This window comes from Leopardus geoffroyi, chromosome C1 (assembly GCF_018350155.1).
Source record: "Leopardus geoffroyi isolate Oge1 chromosome C1, O.geoffroyi_Oge1_pat1.0, whole genome shotgun sequence".
NCBI lineage: Eukaryota > Metazoa > Chordata > Mammalia > Carnivora > Felidae > Leopardus > Leopardus geoffroyi.
In genome coordinates, this window is record NC_059328.1 from 126,120,429 (window position 1) to 126,141,342 (window position 20,914).

The window sequence follows — 20,914 nt, forward strand, 5'->3', positions numbered from 1 at the left end:
GAACTGGGTGCTGTCTAATTTCAGAGGATGTGCCCTTGCGTGTGCTATTGCCATAATAACAGCTCCATGATGCTACCACACAGGAGAATGCGTCCGTTTTGAGCCTAAATGACATAGTCTTTCATGTGGGACTCAGGCACCTCTCTTCTGTGTCACGGGGTGACAGGGAACAGCTTTGGGGGATGGAGGCCAAACCAGTATTGCCACAGGGCCTATGGCCCTGAATTCTGTGCAATGTGTCTCTTTACTTTATGTCCCTTTCCTTTTTAAGATCCACTGAGACCTTTTTTCTTTTTTTTTTACATGGTCACACCATGGCCACCCCATGAGACTTTTTTTTTTTTTACATGGTCACACCATGGCCACCCCATGGCCATCATAAGAAGCCTCAGAGCTAATGATAGTTAAAATACCTCTCGGAAATTAAAAGCCCAGAGAGTTGGTTGTGTGATGCTCCTATTAGCAGACTGCCGGCAAATTAATTCTGTAGCATTTGAGCATGTTTTTGGCTGAGGTGGCCTGTGCCCCACCTTCTCATCTCCTTCTCCAGAGGAGTAAGGCCTGGGGTCTTGGGTGAACCTGTACTCCAGTGAGAAGTCAATTTAGAAGCACCTTTCTAGCCCTGAGGAAAAGGTTCCTCATTCAGTTTAATTTTCAAAAGTTGCCTTCCTCTTTCCACTTGATGGAATTCAGCCAGAGTCCAGCTGTGCTCCCTGATTGACAGGTGGGGCTAATTTCATGCCTTTCTGAGAGTTTGCATGTTGGGTGTGCTACTGAGTTACAGGTAGAGCATTACCTCCCATGTCAGCCTTCCCTCCATCTCCTGAGCCAGAGCTGGGAAGGTGTGGGAGAACAGTCCAGATGGAAAGGGACTGCGATTATTGGTGACCCTGTTCCCTTCTGTTGAAACTGCCATGCAACCCAACTCACAGTGAAGGCAGGATGTCGATAAGGTGAGAGAAAAGTGAGGTTCTGATGAGTGTGGGACAGACTGGGCTGTGCAAAGATGTGATGAATCATATATTCTTTTTTTAATGTTTTTTTGTTTTTTGTTTTTTGGTTTTTTTTTTTGAGAGAGTGTTAAGTAGGGGAGGGGCAGAGACAGGGGGACAGAGGATCAGGAGTGGGCTCTGCACTGACTGTGGCAAACCTGATGTGGGGCTTGAACTTAAGCTTGAACTTAAGGGATCATGACCAGAGCTCAACTGACTGAGCCACCCAGGCGCCCCAATGTAGCCTTAATACTGGAGCCCAGGTGTTTCATTGCAGAACCTGTAACTATTTTTTCCCTTTCCAAGGTGTGGAATGGTGCTTTATTAACCTTTACCTCACTCTTCTTATGCAGATGATCAGGCTTTTGTTTTTGTTCAGCTGAATTCAGTTCAGTGAGCACTTACTGAACCTCCCTTATATTCATTGAATGTCAGCAATTGGTGAGAAGGAGTTTTCTTGGCACCATGGTATGCATTCATTAAGAGTCTAATGGAAGAGGAAGAATGGAGGCAGGTGGTGGAGCCAGGACAGGGTAGAGAGAATTTCCCTGAGGAGAGAACCAGGAAACCCTTTTAGTTTAAATCTGAAAATAACCTTGGAACGCTGGCCTTTTAAAAAAAAAAAAAAATGCGTTTTATCGTAGCATCTTAATAGGTACTCTTTAAGAGCTGGAGAAGAATTTCACCACTGTGGCCTCTTGGATGGCAAATACTGCCTTTCAAAAGTAGTAATTTTAACTTTGTCTTTAAAGGATCCTACCGTGAGGATTCCTGAGTGTATATGGGAACATGGTTAGAATAGAGCCGGGCAGATGGATGACGTTCAGTAAACATGGTCGGCACTTTTATGGGTTTTGATATTGTCATTATTTGCGTTCAGTTATGGGGACATTTTATGTGGGAGCTCGATTTTGTTTTATAATTAGAACCAATTTCTGGTTCTAATTCATCATTCTAATTTAATTTTAGATCCTTTGACTTCTGGTAACGTAGAAATTCAGCTATTCCCTGTGACTTCTTCTCTCTGCATATGGCCCTTGTGTTTGCATTGGAGCTGTGAGCTGGCCCTGTGGAAGAACATTGCGTCCCTGCCGTCGTTAATCTGAAATGACTAGAGGTGGTTTTTAAAGCCAGTTAATTCTGTGCTAGTATTTTAAAAATCCTGGACAGCATCTGGTTTCTGGTCTCGGCTTTTGTTTTGTTTTCCCTCTTGCTTTCTTGAAACCTTCCTTCTTTTTTTTGTTACTTCATTTAGCCACATATCATATGCCAGGTTTCTCTTGGAATTGGAAAGACAATTAAGAGAGACATCTTCATTTGATTTGTTTATTTGATCAACAGATGTACCAGTGACTTTTCCTCTTAATCCTTCTTGAAGAGCCAGTTCTGGCTTCTATCTCTGTGTTTAACCTCAGAGCTTTGACAGATAAAAAAAGGACTTGAAGTAACAACAGTCAGTCACCAGTTGAATTGAGGCATTGAGATTCAGCCCGGTCCTAGGAGGTGGCACTCTGCCTTCATTTTTCTTCCCCTGGGTCGTCTCCATGTGCCAACTTCCACTGAATTATGGGGCTGTAAACTTGTGCTTGTACCCTCACCAACTTGCAGTCTACACGTCTTTCTTAGTAAATTCCAGAAAGTGCAACCATCAATATTTCCCCACATTATTCCCACAGATGCTTGCTATGTGTTTGACACTGGACTAGGGACTGGATGTGGTGGTAAGGAGTTTGGTGTTGCCCTTGTTTGGTGGAAGACATTAGGAGAAGAATGAAACATTACTGAGCCCCACTGTAGGCCAGACACCTCAAATGTACAACCTCACTTAAACATCTCCCCCGCTCAGAGTAATAGCCAAATCAGAGCGGCTCAGAGAGGTCAAGTGCTTAGTGTTTCTGCACTTGGTGTTACTGTTGCCCCTTCATGTCAAAGGAAAACTGAACTCAGGTAAATAAGTGATTTACTACCTTTGACTTTGCATTCACTTCTATGCTCCAAGCCTGTTGTGTTTGAAATATGGCTCTCTATTTGAGCTAATTTGAATTAATGAATCTTCATTGCTAGTTTTTGAATACTCAAAATTTTGATACCCTCCCTCAAAAGGAAAAACAGCACTGATTGTCCTGAGGATGTAACTCATGAAAACCAGGTGCTCAGCCATTCCTAGTGGTGACAGTGAATGAATGATTCATTAGGCAGCCTTGCATTTCCAGATCATCAGGCAGTTTATTCTCTGTATCTGTTTTTGCGAGCCATGTAACTATTCCCCTCATAGAGACAAGGCTCTATAAAGTAATTACTCTGTCATTGTTTCAGGTATATTAACTTAGCTCTCTGCAGGGCCTTTTACTGCTAACAGATTTTAGGAAATTTAGAATGAATTTCTTTACCTCTCTTGATATTACATTGATAGATGATGCTGATATACCTGACACCCACATAGTTTTCTTCTTCTCTTTACACAGTTATTCTAGCAACTAGCAACTATCATACCCTTCTAGACTTCTTAATTTGTTTGTGCTGTTTTTTTAAACACTTATGTTGCCTTTGCATGTATAGTTGCTCGGAAGTAAGCAAATTACCCAGCGATCGATGGCTGGATCTTAGGATTTATACAAGCCTGTTGCTTCAAATGCCAATTTGGGCTGGACTAATGAGTGTGTGTGTATGTAGGTGTGTGAGACTCCTTCATGAAGGAACAAAAGAAGCAATTTCATGCCTTACTCATCAATCTGTGTCTTCTATTTCACGAACAACAGGCAGAAAGGTCTTTGCCTCTTTCTGTTTTCCCTTGGCAATATGTAAAACTAATATTGGCTGAGTATGCTATTAACCTTGAGTTTAAATTCAGCGTACTTAATCCCTTGATTAATGCCAAGATTAATGCCCAACAGCAAAGGTTGAAAGCTTAAATGTTTGTGAATGCGAGCATGAAATGAAATCCTAATAACCAGTACAATGATTTGGATTTATGGGCTGTGTTGGCTGCTAGAGATAACTTAGAAATGGTGTTGCATAGACTAATTTGTCAGAGTGGGCAGCGATGAAGAATTGACTGTTTCGGTTGCGGGAGAAAACCTGAATGAAAAAACATAAGTAACATTTTGGGACAGGTCAGGGAGTTCTTTAAAAATATCACTAGACTGTTGCCTGAGAATACCAACACATACCTTTTAAACGTGTAACCATTTGAGATGGGAAATCCCCTTTCTGTGAGATAATATTTCTTGGCAGTAAAGCAGGTAGCAGAAATTTATGATCTTCTTCTTTCTACTTTTTGAGCTCAGCCTTTACTGGTACCTTTTTCATCCGTGTGTTTTCGCTGCTCTTATTACCTGAATTCTAACGCATCCTTAGAAAATGATTTTTTTAAAACAGTTCCTGAGTCTACAGCTCAGTGTTTGTCAGTCACCCTAACGGATCTGTTGGTTCTGTGGGCTCAGACTCCCCCACACTCCTCCAGGCTTATCTTCTTGGTGACGCCTCCTGTTGGTAAGTTTCACATACGACATCATTTGTGCTTAGAATTCTTGCTCTGCCTGCCGCCTTAACAAAAATTAGAAGGGAAAATTCCAAGACTGGCAAACCCCACACCAACACCCCTTGGCTCCTTCCTTGAAACCCATGTGTCAGACAGGGCTTCAGTGCAGTCGCCTCCAATTTGTGTTTTGCCAACTTTTCAATACTGTCTCTTGCCATTTCTATTGCATGCCAATAAAATCACTGTAAAATTTTTATGTTTTGAACTTTTTTAATGTGGAAAATTTCAAACATACCAAAGAGAAGAGTATAACAAAGTCCCACGTACCTATGACTCAGTTCAGCAGTTGTCAATTCATGGCCAATTTCATTTACTCCCTCCGCTGGTCCATTATTTTGAAGCAAATCCAAAGGTCTTAGGATCTGTGAATGTTTCAAAATGCATCTTTAAGACTCCTTGAAATCCTGAATCTACTCCCAGTGTAACTGATAATAATACCATCTTATATCTAAAATTAACATAATTCCTTAATATCATATAGTCCCAGGTTAGTGTTTGCATTTTCTAGGCAGTCTTGTAAATTAAAGGTTATTTATTTGAACTGGGTTTCAAGCAGTGAGCATACATTAGAATTGTTGGTGTCTCTAAAGTCTCTTTTTAATTTTAGGTTTCCTTCCATCTCTTTCCCCACCCCCTTTTTTTTCTGTTTGTTTGTTTTGTTTTTAAGAAACTTCTTCATTTGTCTTAGTTTGTTATACTCTGAATTCTGATGATTACATCCTTGTGTCATTGTATAATCAGGTTCTCTCCCCACTTTATTTCCTGTAAATTGATAGGTAGGTCTGAGACCTGATCAGAGTCAGAATTAATTTTTTTTTTTTTTTTTGCAAGACTTCTCCATGGATGGTATTGTCTACTTCTCTCAGGAGGCACACAGTGCCCAGTGTCTCTGTTTTTATGATGTTAGCACCTGTTGATGATTGGCGCCTGGGTTCATTAATTCATTAGGGGTTCCTTCTTAATATACCAGGAATACTTGATGAGGAGAGGTGACCCCTCCTCTAGTATGTAGTTGCCAGGAGAGGCGGCTCATATAGGAACCATTGTGTCTCTGTTGGTTTACTAACATCTTCCATTGGGCCAGTATTTTGTTAGTATGCTTTTTGGTTTTATCATTATGAAGTCATTGATCGAAACATACTTGATATGTTCAACCTACTCCAATTATTTTCTTACTGGTTCTCAAACTGCCCTTTCGTTGGCCAATGGGAGCCAATTAATACTGTCTTCTGAATCCTTTTGACATGACTCTCATGGTTTCTAATAGTTTTTATTTATCTAATATGACAAAATCTTCCAGATTCATCCTACACAATTTCTACCCTAGACCTGAAATCGGCCGTTTCTTCAAGAATCACTCGTTCCTGTTAGTAGGAGAGCACAGTTTGGGTGCCAGAAGCCTTCATTGCTCTCGGATTTTGCTGGGTGCTGGGGGATATAACAATGAACAGAAAGGTGAACATTCCTCATTAAGGTTATGTTTTTATAGGGGAAGACAGCCAAAAGCAAAAGTAAAATATATATCTTTTAGATTGCAATAAGTGACGTAGAGAAAAATAAGACAGGAGAGGGTACTAAGAAGTGCTTACGAGGAATGATGGTGTCAGTTTTATTTTATTTTTTTAAGGTTTTATTTTTAAGTAATCTCTACACCCATCGTGGGGCTCGAACTTACAACGCCAAGATCAAGAGTCACATGCTCTGCCGACTGACACGAGCCAGGTGCTCTGATGGTGTCAGTTTTAGATAGACCAGTAGGGAAATGCCCTACTGAGAAGATGACAGGATGATATTTGAGCACCAATTTGAAGGAGGTGAGAGAGTAAGAGGTGCACATGTCTGGCAGAGGTGTTAAGTGAGCAGTGGCAACAATAAGTTCAAAGGTCCTGGGGTGACCATCAACATCCATTATTTTTTTTTTTTAATTTTTTTTTTAACATTTATTTATTTTTTGAGAGACAGAGACAGAGCATGAGCAGGGGAGGGACAGAGAGACAGAGAGAGAGAGACACAGATTCTGAAGCCAGCTCCAGGCTCTGAGCTGTCAGCACAGAGCCCGACGTGGAGCTTGAACTCACCAACCGCAAGATCATGACCTGAGCCGGAGTCGGATGCTTAACGGACTGAGCCACCCAGGCGCCCCTAACATCCATTATTAAAAACAAGTGCATGGAAATTAATCTCTGGGGAGATTTTTGTCTCTTGTTCACAGAAATAATGGTGTCTGGCATACATATTTATTGAATGAAATATTTTATTTTAAAGGCTTTTTAAAAAAAAGGCAATAGAAGTTTTATTTGTTCTGAGTAACTTCTCCCAGCTATCACCTTTCTAACCTTGAGAAAAATGTGAAATTTGTAGCATTGAAAATCTGTTAAAACATTAAGTTTGAGATGTGAAGCCAGGGGTATTTCACGCACTTATTAACAATTGAAGATAATACTCTTTCATATTAGACGTATGAGGCGTTGCAGGGGTTCAGATTGGACGGTTAGAATGGAATGGACCAGTTTTATTAGAAGGCACAGGTTTTTTGCCCAAGTTTTATTCTCACTGTCACTTTAGCATTATTTGCCTGGAACTATGCCTCAGGCAAAATTGCCCATGAACAGAGAAGAGGAACTCTACCTGCGTTTAGAATGTGACTACTTGTGTAAATTGGGTGCCTTTGGCTATCAAAGTGTGATGCAGCCCAGTGGGTCCAGTTTGCCACTGGGCCTTGCACAGCAGGAAGCATGCCTGGGGACAGCTGGCTGGTCATAGGAAGCATGTCAGTGCATCTCCGTGTGGTTGGCTGCAGAGGAATTCATTTGCTGCCTCTCCTGTGTGAAGGAAGATTGACGCTGCTTCTCCTGCAGTGATTTGGGATGGATTTTTGAAACTCTATGACATGCTGTCTTTAGCACCTAACTAGTTTTTGGCACATGGAATAGTTACTGTAGCTTTGGTTTAAGTTCTTACCCTTCCCTAACCACCAGAGAACTATGTTGGATTGCTCAGCCCTTGGCTCCCTCTTGCACATTGGGACTTTTTGCTGAAAACATTCCTGACTCCCTTGATAGGGAGCAATAGTACCATATTCTAGAAAACACATGAGGCTCCATTGCCTGCCTGGATACAACTACCTATGTTGCCTATAGCTTTCCATCTCGTTCTTCTTCACTGAGATCAAGGGAAAGCCTGTCTCACCTGCCTTGGTTGTATTGTTGGAAGGTTCTCATGAAGTGATGAAAATGGGGAAATGCCACATATGTGGAAAAGCATATCCTCATGAATATCTTTAGTGCTCAAGTCATGTCTTTGAATTATTCACCACTCAAACTGTGAATATAATTTGCACAAGTAGTGAGTGTTCCAAGGGGGGAAAAAAAAAGTAGAGTAAGGACACAGAGTGGCCAAGTATGTGGGTCAGGAAGGCTTCTCTGAAGAGAAGTTAGAGCATAGTGTGGAAGTAAAGGACTGACATATGGAACTCTCTGGAAGGAAGAGTGTTTCAGATGGAAAGAATAGCAAATGCCCAAGTCCTGAGGGTTACCAGGTAAAATACAGGGTACTCAATGATAGTTGAATTTTGGGTAAAGAGTAATTTTTTTAAAACTCTAAGTAGGTGACAAAGACTACATGGGACATACTTGTACTTTAAAAAAATCATTATCTGAAATTCTGATTTAACTGGGTGTCCTTCCCCCACCCCCACCCCCACCCCCAATATATACACATGAATCTGGCAAGCTGTGTGAGGTAGGAATGTTCTGTTTGGACTGGCCAGGATGGTCTCATGTGTAGAGAAGGGGGAGTGAGGCAGGCAACGTAAGGATTGAGGTGAAATTCTATAGGATCTCAGTATGAATTCTGTGTTTTATTCTAAGTACAAGGAGAAAGCCACTGAAGGGTTTGAGTTAGCGTAGGATGTGATCCAATTTAGGCTTTAAAACAATCACTCTTGCTGTACAGAACAGACATTGGGGGCAAGAGTTGCCAGCAGGGAGCCATTCCTGCTTTCATTGCTTTTATAGCACTTGCCACACAGTAGGAGCAGAGCAAACTTGTTTTGAAGGATTTTATATAAAAGATTTAGGCAATAATATTTTAACATTGAAGACCATGCTTGCGGGAGTGTAGGACACAGAGGTCTGGTTTCTGTGCACATCACGTGGGGATGAAGCATATAGGCTCTGGGGCAGGACAGATGGCGTATCAGTCCTCAGCTGTGGGTCCTTCCTGTTCTGTGTCTTCATCTGGCATGATAAGCGGCCTTTCCCAAGGGATTATTTGAAGACCAAATGAGGTAATCAGGTGCTTATCCTAGTGCTTGGCTCCCAGGACAGTATAGCTTTTGTTTTTATCCTTTTTTCCCTCGCCTGTCCCCCATACACAACCATTTTGAACAAACAGTATGGCCAAAATATTAATCAGCTCAGGTGTTTCATGCAGAGGACCAGTCTGGAGAGCTAAACCACTTACTGATGTGTAGACATCTTTGACCATTTTCATTGGCATTTTGAAACTTGAGAAAGGGGAATGAGTGGGGTAGGGAGTGGGATAGAGAAGTCTTTTTTTTTTTTAAGTATATATCTGAATGAGTAACTTGATTTGATATGTCATCAGTATGACAAATGCATGTATGTATATGTGTGTGCCTATATATGTATAGTCAGTGTATTAAATGAATAGGTACATAGTCAACTATATCCTTTGGATATATAACCAACTGGCCCCATAGGATGATGTAAAATTATCTTTTCCAGATGTTAGAGTTTAATCAGTCGGATTACAAGAGGTGAGTGGAGCCAGCTCCTTGATTTTGTAGTTGAGAACACTTAGAAGCCAAGTGGTTTAAGGTTATATGCTAGTTGTTGGTAGAGCTGGGCACAGAATTCATTTTGGCCAATTCCACATTCAGGGCTCTTTCCCTACTCAGCAGCTATCTGTTCTCCATGAAGGTTGACCTTTAAGGATGGCTGTAATGTGTCCCGGTCAGGGGAGAGGCAGGCCGCATTCGTCACCCACCCCTGCAGCTCACTGCTGAGCTTACCTCTGGAAGTCCCCAACCCCTTGGAGCCTTGATTTCCTCACATGTAACCTGGTGATGGTGCCTGTGTCACAGGGCTCTTCAGGGGTTCAAATGATGTAATGCATGCTAGCTTATTTGTTTCTTTCCCCAGAGACCTTCACTTATTATAAACCTTCAGTAAATGTATGCTTGTATAATGTCATTCCTTTAAAAATTATTCTATTAATAAACATTCATTATAAAAAATCATCGTGTGCAGATTAGCATAAAGAAGAAAATGAAAAGCACCCATAACACCATCATCCAGAGATAAGCTCACCTTTCTTATGCACTTTTCTCATTTAATTTTGATTGCACTTACTATCTGAAAAATACAGCACGAAATTCTATATGTCAGTGATCCATTAGAGCAAAACACTTCACATTAATCACAAGAGAAGAGGCTGTAACAGTGCCTCATCATTATTCTTTCAGAAGAGTAGAACGTTACTATAAAGAGTTATACCAGTTATGCATAAATACATGCATCTGTGTGTTAAATCTCCTATTAGTTTTTGCTGTAATCTTATTACTTCTTTTCTCTCTTGTAAGATCTAACTCAAGGGGCACCTGGGTGGCTCAGTCGGTTAAGCATCCAACTTTGGCTCAGGTCATGATCTGGCAGTCTGTGAGTTCGAGCCCCAGGTCGGGTTCTGTGTTGACAGCTCAGAGCCTGGAGCCTGCTTCTGATTGGTTTCTCCCTCTCTCTCTCTCTCTCTCTGCCCCTCCCCCGCTCATTTTCTCTCTCTCTCTCTCAAAAGTAACCATTAAAAAAATAAATATATAAAATCTAACTTGAGTCGTAAATGTATCTACCAGCAATTTCTTTTTTCTTAAGTATAATGAATTGTCCATTCTACTACAGAACTTGAAAGTAAGCGTGACCTACTTGAGCCGTTGAGGGCCTTTGTTTTTATTCACATTGTGTGTGATTAAGCTGCAAAACTTTCTCAGGTCAAAGAATTTTACATCATTGGGAGGGGGCATGTCAAAAATCAAATCAGTTAATTTTGTATCTCCTCATTCCAGAAAGGTGATATATAGGTCCCTCTCTGTGGAATACATTTTAACGTTCCAAATTTCTAGCGTAGCTGGTCTTTTTCTGTTTTTCCTTCCTCTTCATTTTGTGGCCTGAAGATAGTGTGCTAAAAAGATTGGTTCTGTGAAAGGAGTTTGCCTTCAAATTGAAGGTTATTTGAGTAATGGTTTGGCTCCTCTATTGATTTTTGTGTGCCTACTGCCATGAACTCAGGTGGTTTTCAGTTCTTAGACGTGCTGTGGTGATTTGCGGACTATCCTTGGAAGTGGGAGTGAGGAAGAGCTCCCCCAGTGCCCAGGAGCCAGGCAGGGGTGGGAGTGGACAGTGCCACATCCTGCGTTCCTGCTCCCAGGGCAAATACAAAATCCTGTCCCAGGGAAGGCCCCCAGGGTCACAGTTAGAAAGGTATGGCTAAAGGAATGGGTGGGAAAAGGGAGCAGGCCAATGCAGGCCCTGAGGGTTCTGAGAACAGAAGAGTTGGTAAGAATGATTTGGACTAGAAATCATCCACAGCAGGAAAGCGGTGGGCTCATGCTGGGGTCCAGCTTTCTTGGTAGGATGCCCTGCTAGGGGGTTAGACTCCTTAAACGGCCCCAGGTAAATCAGGCAGAAAACAAAATTAGGGATTAGGAGGTTGAGTTATTAGCCTTGAGCAAGATTTTCCCTGAGTGTTATTAATGACACTCTTATTTAGGAAAATGTTGCTCATTTGAAGGCTGTTTGTTTCAGTACTTAGAGTTATTGCCAGTACTGGCTTGCTTCCAATCTTGGTAATCCTCTGAGGTTTCAGGGGGAAAAGAAAGTGTTTTTTTCTCCCCATGGAGAAATAGGTTTATGTATAATTTAATTATTTTGTTGGCCAGTCACCCTATCACTGTGTACAAAAACAGCAACCTTAAAACACCGCTATCTTCATTAGGTGTCAAGATGTTCATGATTGGTTTGTCCTCCATTACGAGTGAACATGTAGCAGAAAGATGCCTTGCTAAAAGCTACAATACACTGACTCCATATTCTGCACTTTCAGGGATGCCCTTGAAGCCTTGCAAAATATTACCCAGTGATTTAGAGTAACAAGAAGTGAGATGGGTGATCAGTTTCAAAGAGGAATTAAAGTTTTGAATATTCTGTAGCGAAGTCATATTTCAGAAGATCACCTTGGACAGTATTTTCATCAGAGGGAGTTTTGGAAGGTTCTTTTTAGGACGGAAGAGTGAGGAGGGAATGTGTTCTCCTTTATCATATCTCGTCTCGCTAATCCCTCTCCTTTTGGTTGACTTTCTTTATTCATCGTCTTGTTTCATCTTTCCCTATTATGCTATTTGTGGGGAAATTTTTTATCCTGACGTGTTGCCGTGAACATTTTGTGACTGACTTAGTGTGAGGCTGACTTCAGATCTGTGCTCTGGTTGCTCGTCATCCTTCTTGTATGAGGACGAAGCTCTCACAATGGAAAATGCTAGCTGCGGTCCATTCGAAGCCTTCACGTTGCAAATATGCTTCATAGCAATGTTTTATTTAGTGCATTTACAAAAATTTAATTTGAATTAAATAATTCATTCTGCTCTAAGAATACAAGGTACAGATGTTTGCACTGCTGCTGGGACCAGCTGAGGCTTCATCTGCTTGCAGGCTGCTTTTCGGCTGATTTTGTCTCATTTTTCACATTTGTGGAGCTCCAGATATTGCTTCTCCTGGTGATATTGCTGTAAGGTCTCCGTAATTAGACACGGGCATCCAAGGCAAGCTAGTATTTTCGTATTTTATGAGTAGAAGCCATTTCAGCTTTCCTCCTGGGGAGTCCTTTTGAGTCTCTGAAGTCATTCACAAATATGGTAGAGTCTAATTTTGTGCCACAAGAAAAAAAAGAGAATATTGCTCTTTTCCTATCCAGGGATTCCACCCTCCCCCAAGCTTTGTTCCCCTCCACTTACTGCTTTCACTTCATTTGCAGCGGCAGATGGCTTTATGCAAATCACCCGGTTATTTTGGTCATAGTAAAAATCACCTTGCATTAAGAGCAATTTCTAGATTAGGGAAACTGCTGTGTTTATTTGAAAACACACCCAGGGCTGGAGAGCAGACCATCCCGACCGAGCCTGTGTCACTGACCTCCAAGGCAGTGGCTGTACGTGTACCTGCCTGCTCGCTGGCCCTCCGAGTGCCCCCTGCCCACTTGCTCTGTTCCTACAAGTCCATCTCACCAGAGAAAAATTGTAGAAAAAAATACTTTACATGGCTCTTTCTTAGCCATCTTTAATAATCTCACTGCATATTTGTACGTGGGTAACGTGCCACCTTGGAATTGTATGGCCAGCAAGGTTAGTCAGTGCAGTTCTCTTTTTTCTTTTATTAGAAATGGTGATTTTTGCCTACTTTTCTTCCATAACCTTTTTGAAGTAATTTCTGTAAAACCTTTTCCTCTTCCCCCCAACTCTCTCAACTTTTGTGCATTTGACAGAGCAGTCCATCTTCTAGAATGCCTCTCACAAGATTACTGAGGTGTTTTTTTTTTTTTATCCTTTTTCCTTTGATCTCTTTCTCCAATAGTTTTTACCATCTTCTTCCTTGAGATGAGATAGTGTGCAGTGAACAGCCAGAAAATGAGGGAAAGCCTTGATCAATTAGCCTTAAACGATCAGCTGCTTTCCTAATTCTGAGATAAAAGATTGAGCTCCGTGCCTAAAATGCCCTGCTGTTTCCTTTCCAGACATGCCACAGCAGATAATGAATCATTCCTGCCTTCCATTCTCATTCCCCTGCAATCTCAGTCTTGTCCCTTTCTGCCGTAAGACCCCCTCTCCTTCTGGTGGAGACACGTGAGGCTTACCCGGTGAAGGAATCAGTCGCTGTGAAGTACTTTGAAGGACAGATGTAAAGTGTGGACTGTGGGCTTCACAAGACCTTTGCTATTATTGTTTCATCTGAGGGGGCACCTGTCTCTGTACTACTAGCTGAAATCATGAAAGTCTGACTGATAGTAGTAATAACCACTTAAATGTAGTGCTCACCATGTGCCAGGAAGGGTGTGTGGTGCTTTGTTCATACATGAATTCATTTCCAGGTGAACCAGCATACTTAATGTCTCCGATGTATTTTTCAGGTTGAAAACTGGTGTCCTCATTTACCTTGGAGAGCAAAAAATCCCTATGAAGAAGCTGATCATAATTCATTGGTGAGTTGGAATGTTGGGAACTAGGCTTACAATGTGGTTCTGATGCTAAGTAACACGTGTGAACTCTTCTAGAAATGCCAACTGTAACCTGAAATAATGGTAAACTGAAGAACTTGTATCCGCAGGCCTGTGCAAATTTGGATGGTCAAATCAGTTAAGCCGTAGTGTCTGTTTATTGAGCAATTCTCTGAGGGTTCCTGAGTGATATGCTACCCATAGGAATAAGACCTGGTGCCAGATGTGGGGGCGCTGTATGACCTAATGAAGGTGATGGTTGAAAACAATGTCCGCACCTGTGCAAATGCTGAATGACAGTCCGGTGGAAATGAATGTGGAAGTGATCTTAGCCTTCAGGGCTTAGGACGGGTCCACAAAGAGACAGTGTCTTTAGAGCTGAATTCCAAATGATGAGTGAGTTCATAGTAGATCAGGGAGAGGAAGGTGTATCTGATGTGCAGCAGAAAGGTGCACGTGCAAGAGTTGGTTTTCAGGGAGTAGAGCATGATTCAGTGGAGAGGCCATAGGGGTTTGGATGAAGATGGTTTGGGGGAAGGTGAGATTGAAAAGATCACGAGTGACGGTGAAAGGTTTTCTGTGCCACCCCAAAAGCTTAAGTCTTTATTCTTTAAACCAGGGATCAGCGGAGTTTTCCTGTAAAAAAGACCAGATGGTAGGGGCACCTGGGTGGCTCAGTCGGTTAAGCGGCCGACTTCAGCTCAGGTCATGATCTCGCGGTCTGTGAGTTCGAGCCCCGCGTCGGGCTCTGTGCTGACAGCTCAGAGCCTGGAGCCTGCTTTGGATTCTGTGTCTCCCTCTCTCTGACCCTCCCCTGTTCATGCTGTGTCTCTCCCTGTCTCAAAAATAAATAAACGTTAAAAAAATTTTTTTTTTAAAAAGACCAGATGGGGGGCGCCTGGGTGGCGCAGTCGGTTAAGCGTCCGACTTCAGCCAGGTCACGATCTCGCGGTCCGTGAGTTCGAGCCCCGCGTCAGGCTCTGGGCTGATGGCTCAGAGCCTGGAGCCTGTTTCCGATTCTGTGTCTCCCTCTCTCTCTGCCCCTCCCCCGTTCATGCTCTGTCTCTCTCTGTCCCAAAAATAAATAAACGTTGAAAAAAAAAAAAAATTAAAAAGACCAGATGGTAAATATGTTCATCTTACCAGGCTGTAAGTTCTCTGTTGGAATGGCTTAGTTCTGACCTTGAGTGCAGAGGGCAGCATAGACAGGATATAAATGAGCAGGCATGGCCATGTTCCAGTGGAACTTTAGGTTACCAAAATAGGCAGCAAGGAGGATGAGGTTCTGGCCCCCAAGCCACAGTTTGCTGACCCATGCTGTAGACCGTGAGAATCTTGGGAGATGGCTGGGTCAAGGAGGGATCAGGTGAGTTTTGAGAATGAAGTGTGATGACTCCTGAGAGAGGGAGTTAGCATGTTCTACATGTTAGATGAAATAAATACAAGTGTTACTGTTTTTCTGTTATTTCAGTCACTGGTTGTATCCAACTACATTAGAAAAATGTTCTTCCTGGCTTTTAAATTATTCTGTCCTGAATTTTAAATTTTATTTATTTATTTTTAAATTTTTTTAAATGTTTATTTATTTTTGAGAGAGAGAGACAGAGTATTAGTGGGGGAGGGGCAGAGAGAGAGGGAGACACAGAATCCGAAGCAGGCTCCAGGCTCTGAGCTGTCAGCACACAGCTACAAGCGGGGCTTGAACTCACACACTGCAAGATTATGACCTGAGCCGAAGTCGGATGCTTAACCGACTGAGCCACCCAGGTGCCCCCTGAATTTTAAATTTTATTTAGCTGTGGTAGGAAAATGGTATTCCTGGCTTTAAAGTCCTTAGAAAATAATGAACTTTTGTTTGTTTGGGACTGGGACAAAACTGTAAGATGAGCATTTGTCCCCTGCTTAACTTTGTGGACACAAGAAGGATTTTTGGCACCCCCATAATGCCAACAAGCCTGTTATGAATTGATTTTACTTTTTCCTGGAGTCTGCTGCCTCTCAGTAGATCCAAGGGGTGATAAATTCGGGTGTGGAGAATTTCAAGGTACATCAAGCATACCATTTGTAAAAAAAAAATAAAATAAAAAGGCATTTTAATATAACTCAGGGCTTTGCAATGACTGTGCTGCCTTTCTCAATTTCTAATTTTTTAATGATGTCCCTTACAGCATATCAGCAGTCAGGGGCCTTTAATTTGTAATCCTGGGGCCTTAAAGTAAAGCTGTGCAGCAGACAAGCCTCACTTTTGAAGCCCTATATTTAATTGACTATCTCTTTCAAGTTTTCAAATGTCACATCATGACAACTATTATGCTTTCTGACTTTTTATCTTCTGTTCATTTTTTATTAAATTTCTGTTTCTAGGCAGAAATCCGTACAGATTTTAATATTCTCTACAGCATGATGAAAAAGCATGAAGAATTCCGGTGGATGAGACTCCGGATCCGGCGAATGGCTGATGCATGGATCCAAGCAATCAAGTCCCTGGCAGAAAAGCAGAATCTTGAAAAGAGAAAGCGGAAAAAAGTGAGCTTCTGATTAATTCAGTTCAGTTAGATGCCAGTTTTCTTTTAAAATCGGATTTTGCTTGGAAACAAGACTAAGAGGAATGTCATGTCTCCAGTGATATTCCCTCAGGGCGAATCTGCTCAGTGTCTTGTACAGCCATTTTTGGGCTTTCCTCTCCCCAGTTAAAATAATCCTGCTTACCAGGGACCGGCACACATGTTTCTTGGGTGAAGCCAAGCAGGAATCTCTGCCTGTAAGATTTCCCTCTGAACCATCCTGACTGTCTCCTCTTGTGGCATCAGGAGACTTAACTAACCCTCTTGGCTCTACCCAGGTACAGCCTTGGAGAGCGGGCTGTTCCATTATAATGGCAGTCTCCTGTTTGGGGTATTTGTCAGTTCTGGGGTTTGGGCAACTGGTAAGTTCCACTGCTGCTACGTTGGGTTGGTACTTGGGCTTATGTTCCTGAGAGAGAGAGATGCTGTCAATTAAACTAGAGGCAGTTTGTTTGAAGTTCATGAGGACTTTATTCGAAAACCTCTGGAATAACCCTGAGCGTGAAGGATTTTATACCCTGTTAGTTATAGGTTCAGTGGCCTTGGCTTTAGATTAACTGTTCAGATGACAAACAGCAGAGCAAATTAAACAGTCTTTAGTATCCGCATATAAAAATTAATTAAAAATGACTTTGGTATTCCTAATTTGACTAATTTGATATCCTCAAGAAAAGGAAATACAGATGAACTTGCGGAACCCCAAGTCATACTTGATTGCTTCCATTTAGTTTAGATTCCTTGAGTTTATGAGACAGCAGTTCCAAATGTTCAGGTACCAAATAGTCCTCTGTAGAAGAGTATGAGGTCCAAATTCCAGGTGAGCTGTGAGAAATAGAGTATTTTTATATAATCCTATGCAATAATCTCTAGGATATATTGTTGGAGGAATAAATATTAGGTGGAGAAATGTGAACATTATTTTTAAAAGGAAGAATTGTATATATCTGTATACCTACAAGTATACGTAAAGTTTTGTACATATGCACACATGACCTATATATAATATTACATTTATGCTTCCTCATTGTTAAAAATAGAAGGATAAACCATGAAATTAAAAATAAAGGAGATGGATAATGGTGTTGGTTACACAACATTGTAGATGTATTTAATGCCACTCACCTATACACTTAAAAATTATTAAAACGTTAAATTTTGTGTTAGCGTATGTTGTACCACAATGAAAAGGGTCAAATATGGGGAAAGAGGGACTAGCATGGAGGCATAGAAACTAGACTTATCTAAACACATCTTACTTTGTAGATTTGGTGCTAGAAGCATTTTACATGGTGTAAAACAAAATTTCACTGCAAGAAAACCGTACCTAAAAATCACTAGGAAAAGAAAACATGAACTGACTACATACTCAGTTTTGCAGTAAACACACAGAGAAGGGCTGTTCTTAGTGACTAGAGCACAGTCAGTCAGCATTTCTGAAGGAGTATCACAAAGGACCAAAAAACTGCAAAATATTTTAAGAGTTTTACTAATTGTGTAATTGGTGATGGTGTAGATATTCTCATTGTGAATCCCTTGAGCATATTAGAATAAAGCAAAATACTTATATTAGTATCCTTGAGAAGTGGGATTTTCAGTGTGGGAGAGAGGAAATAACATATGTAAGGTAATGTTGTGTAAAGATCCTGTAATCCTGAGTTTGAAGGGGAAGTACCAGAATGAATTTATGATGTTTTATCCTGGAGGAGAAATAAATTTCCAGCTACATCCATCGAAAAAGGCTGTGGACATTGATCAACCAGAGTCCCCTAGGCTCCAGACCTTGAACTTTGGATATCATCTCCACTGGATGGTATAAGAGGTTCTTGGAAAAATTGTGAAGGTCTGAGATAGAAGTTGTACATGATGAGCTTGGGACACCTGTCATACCAGAGAGCAAAGTAACTCTCCAAGCCTACTAGAACTATGTCAGGAGAACTTAGAAGCCAACTTGAACAGCCTCCCATTGGCAAGAAGGGACAATGTGATAATCCATAAGGATTATAACTACGGTTTATTGAAACACATCAAATATACTTCTATCCATGATTTGATAATGACACCTTTAAAAAATTTCACTGATGGTCTTTAGAGTATGCTAAAGAGCAAATTGGTAGTTTAAAAACCGGTAAGTGAAGGGCAAGAGTCAAGTATTTACCAGGCTTTTTCTATGTAAACTGTACTTCAACAGAACCAAATAGTTGATGGAGAGGGGGATGTTTTAGCTAGTAAGTACAGAAGGAGTGATAGAATATGACCATTTTGCGACCCCTGTGGATTAATGCATCTAGTTAGTGATCATCAGTAGCTGCTAACATCACCAGAGACACGCGATGTCCCCACTGGCGGAAGTACACGGCACTACCCGATGCGGTAGTATTGCCAGAAGCATCCAATGTGAGTTTGATCAGGCCTGTATATCTAATTACTAATTTACTATAAATACAAGGGATGGAAGAGTCTGGTGTATAATCAGCAAAATCCAAAGTGTAAGAGACTCCACTGGAAATACTACCCAGTCCCTTGGACAAATAAGTGACAACTCTCCCCACCCCCAAAGGATGGGGTTAAAGAAGCCTAAGACGTAAACGAGACAATTAACAGTTTATGTACTTTATTTGACTTCTGACTCTAAAAACTGCCGTTGGGGAAAAAAAAAAAAAAAAAAAAAAGGAACAGTTGAGGAAGTATAAACATTAGCCGGAAAATGAATGATATCAAGGAATTAATAGTTTTTTAGGGGTGATAGTGATGTTACCGTTATATTTTTAACTGAAGATTTTTTCCTTCTAGAGATACAAACTGAAATATTTGCAGATGAAAGGGTATCTTCTCTAGGATTTGCTTCACCATAAGCTATAGTGGTTGGGAGAAAATGAAGGGTATACATGAAATAAGATTTGCCATAAGTTAATAACGGTGAAATTTATGTGATGAGTATGTTGGAATTGACTACATTGTCATGTCTGATTTGGGATATGTTTGAAATGTTCTATGTTAAAACCTTAAAAATATCCCAACTGTGGGGGAAAAAAAAAACCCAATATTGTTAAAACGATATTTTATTGCTCTGGCTTACTCTCCATTAATTCTGATTCTCCAAATATATCCTTATTTTTCAAAACAGATTGTCCATATCCTATTCATAGCCATAGAAAGGGCAGTAGTGACCTTATTTCCTTCCATTTTTGGGGTACTTTCTAGAAAAATGTTACGGCACATTATTTCATTAGAACGTAAACAATACTTTAGAATTGGTTGATTGCTTTTGGTGTGTTACTATGGAGTTTGTACTCGGTTCAGTAGGAATCAATATATGCCTCTCCTTTGTTTTGTTTTTTTCAGGTCCTTGTTCACCTGGGACTCCTGACTAAGGAATCTGGATTTAAGATAGCAGAGACAGCTTTCAGTGGTGGCCCTCTTGGTGAATTAGTTCAGTGGAGTGATTTAATTACATCTCTGTACTTACTGGGCCATGACATTAGGATTTCAGCTTCACTGGCTGAGCTCAAGGAGTAAGGAGATTACTTTTCAATTTTAAAATCAGAATACAAAAAAGAAATTGTAAACTCTTAAAGCCCTCTATTAGTGTGTAATTTCTTGTGGAGGAAAATGAAAGTGATAATTCACTAAACAGGAGATAAGAAGATTATTTTCAGGAGCTAAATACATACACTGTGAAAAAGATAATATGTTTTCATTGTAGCTGCAGGCTCCAGAGGCTTCGTAAATGAATGCCAGAAAATTCAAACTAAGGAGCTTATTCTTTGCTATTACAGGTGCTTCCAACATGTGCACCACAAAACATTATTGACTTCCCTAATTCCCTGTCTCTTGCTGAAATTCATACCACTCCCTACTCAACTTCAAGTTTTCTAAATCTTAAAACAGAGCAGATTCCTTTTTTATAATTTAATTTGGGTAGAATGAGTTTCTTGAAAGCTCTGATTCCATCCTTTTTTTCAGTAAAGCCATCTTTCTAGTCTGACTCTGTTCACTCTACCTGGCTTTTCTGTTTCACTGAAACCTACTTCTGGCTTTAGCCCTCTCTTAATCTCTTTTTAGATTGACACAGCTGGCTAGGCAGGAATGCTTATAGCCCCCTTCACTCCTTTTGGATAGCTGCCCACGGAGACTTTCTACCCAGCAGCCAAGTGATTGTGTTGCAGTGTCAAATGTTCCAGATGAAATGCCTTGAGAGAACATTCTAGAGCTGGAAGGGTGTTAAAATATATCCCACCCTGCGTCTACTTTATTGTCCAGGATACTGATGCTGGGAGAGGCCACATGTGTTAGGTCCAAAGTCCACATACCTGATACGTGGCCGTGTTGAGGTGAAAGCAATAATATCAGCAAGATGATACAGTGTCATATTTTAAATGAGTTCTATATGCTAAAACCATGATAAGGGCATTAGTTAGTGTAGTGTCAACAGTTATGACAACTGGAATATTGATGATGACTAGTAACAGCCAACATTTGTCAAGCACCTACTGTGCATCAGATACTGAGCATTTCATGTATTCTATATTACTCAG

General features: G+C 40.9%; 1 protein-coding gene across 6 annotated transcripts in view; it reads left to right on the top strand.

Annotated features, from left to right (window-relative positions):
* The window catches only part of MGAT5 (alpha-1,6-mannosylglycoprotein 6-beta-N-acetylglucosaminyltransferase), a 339,575-nt gene that overhangs the window by 199,366 nt on the left and 119,295 nt on the right, over window positions 1-20,914 (top strand). For all 6 annotated transcript variants that reach the window (XM_045479607.1, XM_045479603.1, XM_045479604.1 and 3 more), the window contains 3 exons: window positions 13,729-13,800; window positions 16,180-16,341; window positions 19,722-19,891. In XM_045479607.1, coding sequence (XP_045335563.1) covers window positions 13,729-13,800; window positions 16,180-16,341; window positions 19,722-19,891 — 404 coding nt within the window. The remainder of the gene's footprint in view (window positions 1-13,728; window positions 13,801-16,179; window positions 16,342-19,721; window positions 19,892-20,914) is intronic.